Source organism: Mesitornis unicolor, unplaced genomic scaffold (genome assembly GCF_000695765.1).
Source record: "Mesitornis unicolor isolate BGI_N332 unplaced genomic scaffold, ASM69576v1 scaffold38864, whole genome shotgun sequence".
In the NCBI taxonomy this organism is placed as follows: domain Eukaryota; kingdom Metazoa; phylum Chordata; class Aves; order Mesitornithiformes; family Mesitornithidae; genus Mesitornis; species Mesitornis unicolor.
In genome coordinates, this window is record NW_010181439.1 from 1 (window position 1) to 4,623 (window position 4,623).

At 60.4% G+C, this 4,623-nt stretch overlaps 1 protein-coding gene across 1 annotated transcript; it reads left to right on the plus strand.

The window, feature by feature from the left end:
- The first annotated feature begins 2,202 nt into the window (after positions 1-2,202).
- LOC104534584 (ADP-ribosylation factor-like protein 3) lies at positions 2,203-4,260 on the plus strand. The gene is made up of 6 exons (XM_010183430.1): positions 2,203-2,220; positions 2,593-2,736; positions 2,825-2,941; positions 3,099-3,149; positions 3,929-4,114; positions 4,213-4,260. Exons 1-6 carry the CDS (start codon positions 2,203-2,205, stop codon positions 4,258-4,260), a joined length of 564 nt encoding a protein of 187 aa, XP_010181732.1.
- The last annotated feature ends 363 nt before the right edge of the window (positions 4,261-4,623 follow it).

The following is a 4,623-nucleotide window of genomic DNA, read 5'->3' on the forward strand; positions in this document are numbered from 1 at the left end:
GCTCCGGCCCCAGGCCAGGAGGTTCCGCGGCCCCGCCCGCATCCCGGTAGCCATCCTAGTCCCTGTTTCCATCTGCATCCACATCTGTGACCCCATCTACATCTACATCCTTGTTCCTGTTCCCCTCCCAATCCCTGTGCCCATCCCAGTCTCTGTCCTCATCCCCGACACAATCTTCATCCCCATCCCTGTCCCTGTTTCCATCTACATCCACATCTGTGACCCCATCTCCATCTGCATCCCTGTCCCCATCCCCAACCCCATCCCACTGACTTCCCAACCCCAGCACAGCCTGTGCTCCCTCAGGGTCACCACCCCATCACCACCACCTCAGGGAAGGGGACTCCTCCCAGGCACCACATCACCCCAGGGAAGGGGGGTGCAGGGGCAGGGGGGAATCGGCACACCCAGTGCAACCCTCCACCAGCCTGGTGCCACTTGCCCTGATCACCCAGGGCTGGTCCTGGGGTGGCCTCCAGGGCCACTGCCGTTAGTGGCCAGCATTCGGGGGGAGCTGCCTGTGCAGCAGGGTCTGGCAGAGGAGCAGTGGACGTGCAGCTCGGAGTCACCAAACTGATGCCTAAGCAGTTTTGCTCATCTCCTAAGGTCGAGGTTCCATGTTCATCAGCAACCACAAACCAGTCAAGGATATTTTAGGATATTTGTTAGGAAATATCAGGGCCACTGCCGTTAGTGGCCAGCATTCGGGGAGAGCTGCCTGTGCAGCAGGGTCTGGCAGAGGAGCAGTGGACGTGCAGCTCGGAGTCACCAAACTGATGCCTAAGCAGTTTTGCTCATCTCCTAAGGTCGAGGTTCCATGTTCATCAGCAACCACAAACCAGTCAAGGATATTTTAGGATATTTGTTAGGAAATATAAGTAACTAACAGTTACAGGATAAACCGCAGAGCGCCATGGCAACCCACTCATGGAAACGCTAATAACTGGGATGTAAGGTGGGTGATTAACCTATCAAAAGCAGAACCCTAACATTAAGTTGGGTGCAGATCTATGCAGAGAAAAATGAAACGTTCCCACCATGAACGTGCACAAAAGCAGTGTGACATTAGCAGCCACGGCCCTGGCAGGGTCTGCGGGCAGGGGGGAACAGAGGGTGGCCCCCCCCGCCCCCCTTCCCCCCCCCCCCCAGTGGCACAGAGCAGCAACGGGGTAGGGAGAGATTGTGCTTCTCCTCTTCCCTTTGTCGGAGCAGAGCTGTGTTGTTTGGCTTGGCTTTGCAATGGGAGTTATAAATAAAAATGTCTCACCAAGAGTGCGTGACTCACGGTCCTCACCACAAGGATAACCTCTCTGCTAGGAAACCTGATCTGAGGACTGAACTGCGGCATGCAAGAATCAAAGATATTGCTTAATTAAGATATTTAAACCAAAGGGCAAATGGATGAGCTGCTCACCCCACCTGGGCTGGAGTGAGCTGCTGGGGAAGGGGTCTGTGTCCCTCCAGACCCCTGTCCTGTGCCATCTCCAACCTCCGGCTGCCAACAGCCCAGCCCTTGAGCTGCTCCAGGGCCTGGTGGTTTCCTTGGGGCGGCAGCAGGGAGCTGTGGCAGTGACTGACGTGGCCTCGAGCAGCTCCAGCCTCAGCGTTACCTCCTGCCACCCTCCTAGAGGGCAGCTCATGGGTGTTGATGTCACCTCACCCTGTTCAGGCAGGGTGGGACGTAACGATGTGCTGAGGCATTGCCCCTGACATGGAAAGCTGTGCCAGCCCTGTGCACCAGGACACAGCCACGCCAGGGGCCCGCCTGGGCAGTGGTCCCCTTCAGAGGCTGCAGATCCCAGGTTCACACACCAGCTGCACGGCTGTATCCCACTGCTGTGCTCTGCCCACGGTGATGCCCATGGTGGCTGGGTACCGCATCCTCCCGCTGTGTTGCCATCCCCGAGCCAGAGCCTGGCCCTGCGGGGAGAAGGACACCCTGTGCCCCAGTGCCCTGGCCCGGCGGGACTTGGTTTATCCCGGGGGTAGGCGACGGCGGGGCGACAGCTGGCTGGGGGATTTGCCGAGGGCATTATTTAATGCTGTGGGTAAATGGAGAAACAGCAGCTAATTCTGGAGCCTGTAATCCTCTTCCTCCCTCGGGGATGGGGAGCGTGCCAGTCACGCAGCCGCCGGCGGGCCCTGGGGAAGAGCCCCTGGCAGCTCCCCAGGTGCGCCGTGGGCTGGAGCGACTCCTAGACCATGGGTGATGTGCAGAAGGTAAGTGGGGTCTGGTGACATCCCACCTGCGCTAGGGTGGGTGTGCTGGCACCAGCTCCTGGCTGCGGTGTCGAGCAGCCCGGCCGAGCAGGACCAGGGCTTTAACCTGGGCCTGTACCCTCAGTGCACCCAGGGGCCGGCAGGGCTCCCAGGACGGGGACAGCACACCCGGGGAGGGGACTGGGGATGGGTGAATCTGCCGTGGGGCCACCCCAAGCCTAGAGACCTTGGGAGCCAAGCTCTGGAGCTCACTCAGGCCATAGACACAGCGTACCCACGGCCAACAGGGCACCCGGCTCACCCCTCCAAATTGAGGGTGCTCTACAGCAACTCAGCATCCCACAGGGCTCCCCCAGCACCCTGTGCCCCCAGGGGCTGCTCTCAGTCATCCAGAGGCTGAAGGGTTCCCCAGAGCAGGAGCTCCGCATCGTCCTGCTGGGGCTGGACAACGCGGGGAAGACCACGCTGCTGAAACGCCTGGCATCCGAGGAGGTCAGCACCATCACCCCCACACAGGTAGGTGCTGCAGGGCGCCACAGGCAGTGGGAGGGTGGCAGGTCCTACCTTCCCCTTGGGTGATGCTGGGGTTTGTGTCCTCATGCAGGGCTTCAACATAAAGAGTGTGCACTCACATGGCCTCAAGCTGAATGTCTGGGATATCGGGGGGCAGCGCTCCATCCGCCCGTACTGGAGGAAGTATCTGGGTAGCACTGACCTGTTGGTGAGTGGGGCAGCAGCCCGCAGCCCCATGCATGGAGAGCCGTGCCCTCTGTGGGGCCCACGAACCCCAGCAGAGCCCTGTGGCCCCCGCAGAAGGGAGAGGGCTGTGCAGCTGGGTGAGGAGGAGCCCCTGACTGTCCCTTTCCTTCCCACGGCAGATTTATGTCATTGACAGTGCAGATCAGAAGCGCTTTGAGGAGACGGGGCAGGTATGAGGGGTCGGCAGGGGGTGGCTGTGGGTTCCTGGGGCTTGGACCTGGCTGGCACCAGCTCCTTGAGGACTGGAGTGGGGAGTGAAGCTGCTCTCTACTGTGGGGCAGCACTACTGTGGGGGGTGAGCTGTCCCCAGAGCTATGTGGAAGGGCTCATGATTGGGGTCTCAGAGAGCAGAACCACACTACCCCATGGCAGATCTGTGCCCAGCAGCTCGCCCAAGCTGGGTGTGATGCCCCAAGGGTACCTGAAATGGGGGTGACTCTGCTCCTGGTGAGAGTGACCCCTCAGTCGCCAGCCCTCCTCTCACCTCCCCAGCACCAGGTCAGCGATAGGACCAAGCAAAGGTTTACGAGTAGCGAATTCAGTTACAAATTCTGGGAATGCTGGAGAGGAGAAGGTGAGACTGCATGCCAGTCTCAGCTGCACCGGCACCAGACGGCGGCGTGGGTGTGCCAGACAGCATGGGGCTGACAGCAGCCTCATGTAGCTGCCCTTTGCCCAAGCCTCTTGGTGCCAGCAGTGCTTCAGCCCTCAGGCAGTACTACATGCAGCTCCTGGGCTCTCTTCAGGGCAGATGGAACTGTAGGGGTGCACGTCTTGGGACGTCGAAACCTCACAGCTGCTTTGGCTGCAATAAGAGAGAGGGGAGTGAGGTGCTCTGGGGACTGAGGTGGCCCAGCCCACCCTGGGCAGCACACGCAAGTGGCTGGGCAGCTCCTTGGGGGAGGGCAGCAGCAAGCAGCAGCCCTGGCAGATGGCTCTCTCTTGGCAGGAGCTGGCAGAGCTCACCGAGGAGGAGTCCCTCACGGGGGTCCCGCTGCTGGTGTTCGCCAACAAGCAGGACCTAGTGACTGCAGCACCCGCAGCTGAAATCGCAGAAGGGCTGAGCCTCCACACCTATCGGGACCGGGAATGGCAGATCCAGGCCTGCTCAGCCTTGTCTGGGGAAGGAGTGCAGGTAGCGATGGGGGCCTGTGTGCTCTGCAGAACGCGGGAGATGACCCAAGGACCTGCCATGCTCTTGGGGCTGTGCTCATGTCTCTCTCTTTCCTCCAGGATGGGATGAACTGGATTTCCAGCCAGATCATGAACAGGAAGAAGTGAGGGCTGCAAAGTGCCAGACTGGACTGAGCTGCAGGTCTCTAAGCCATGGCCAACCCCCCTGGTCCCTAGGCTCGCCCCGAGGGCTCGGCTGGACCCTGAGCCTCAGACTGCAGTGCACAGATGGGCTTCCCACACAGTCTTTCACTCATCAGTTGGCTTTCCCTCTCCCTGCCTCCTGGGCTTCCTTGGCCTCCTTGTAACCCCCTACTCTCCTGCAGCCTCAGTGCTGTTGGAGGGAAGCACATGTCCTGTTGTGTCGAGGGCTTGCACACCTCCAAAACGAGAACCTCCTCAGAACTTGTCCATCCACACCACTGGCACACCCTGCAGAGGCTGCTGCAGCACACACGCTGCCCAGGGCAT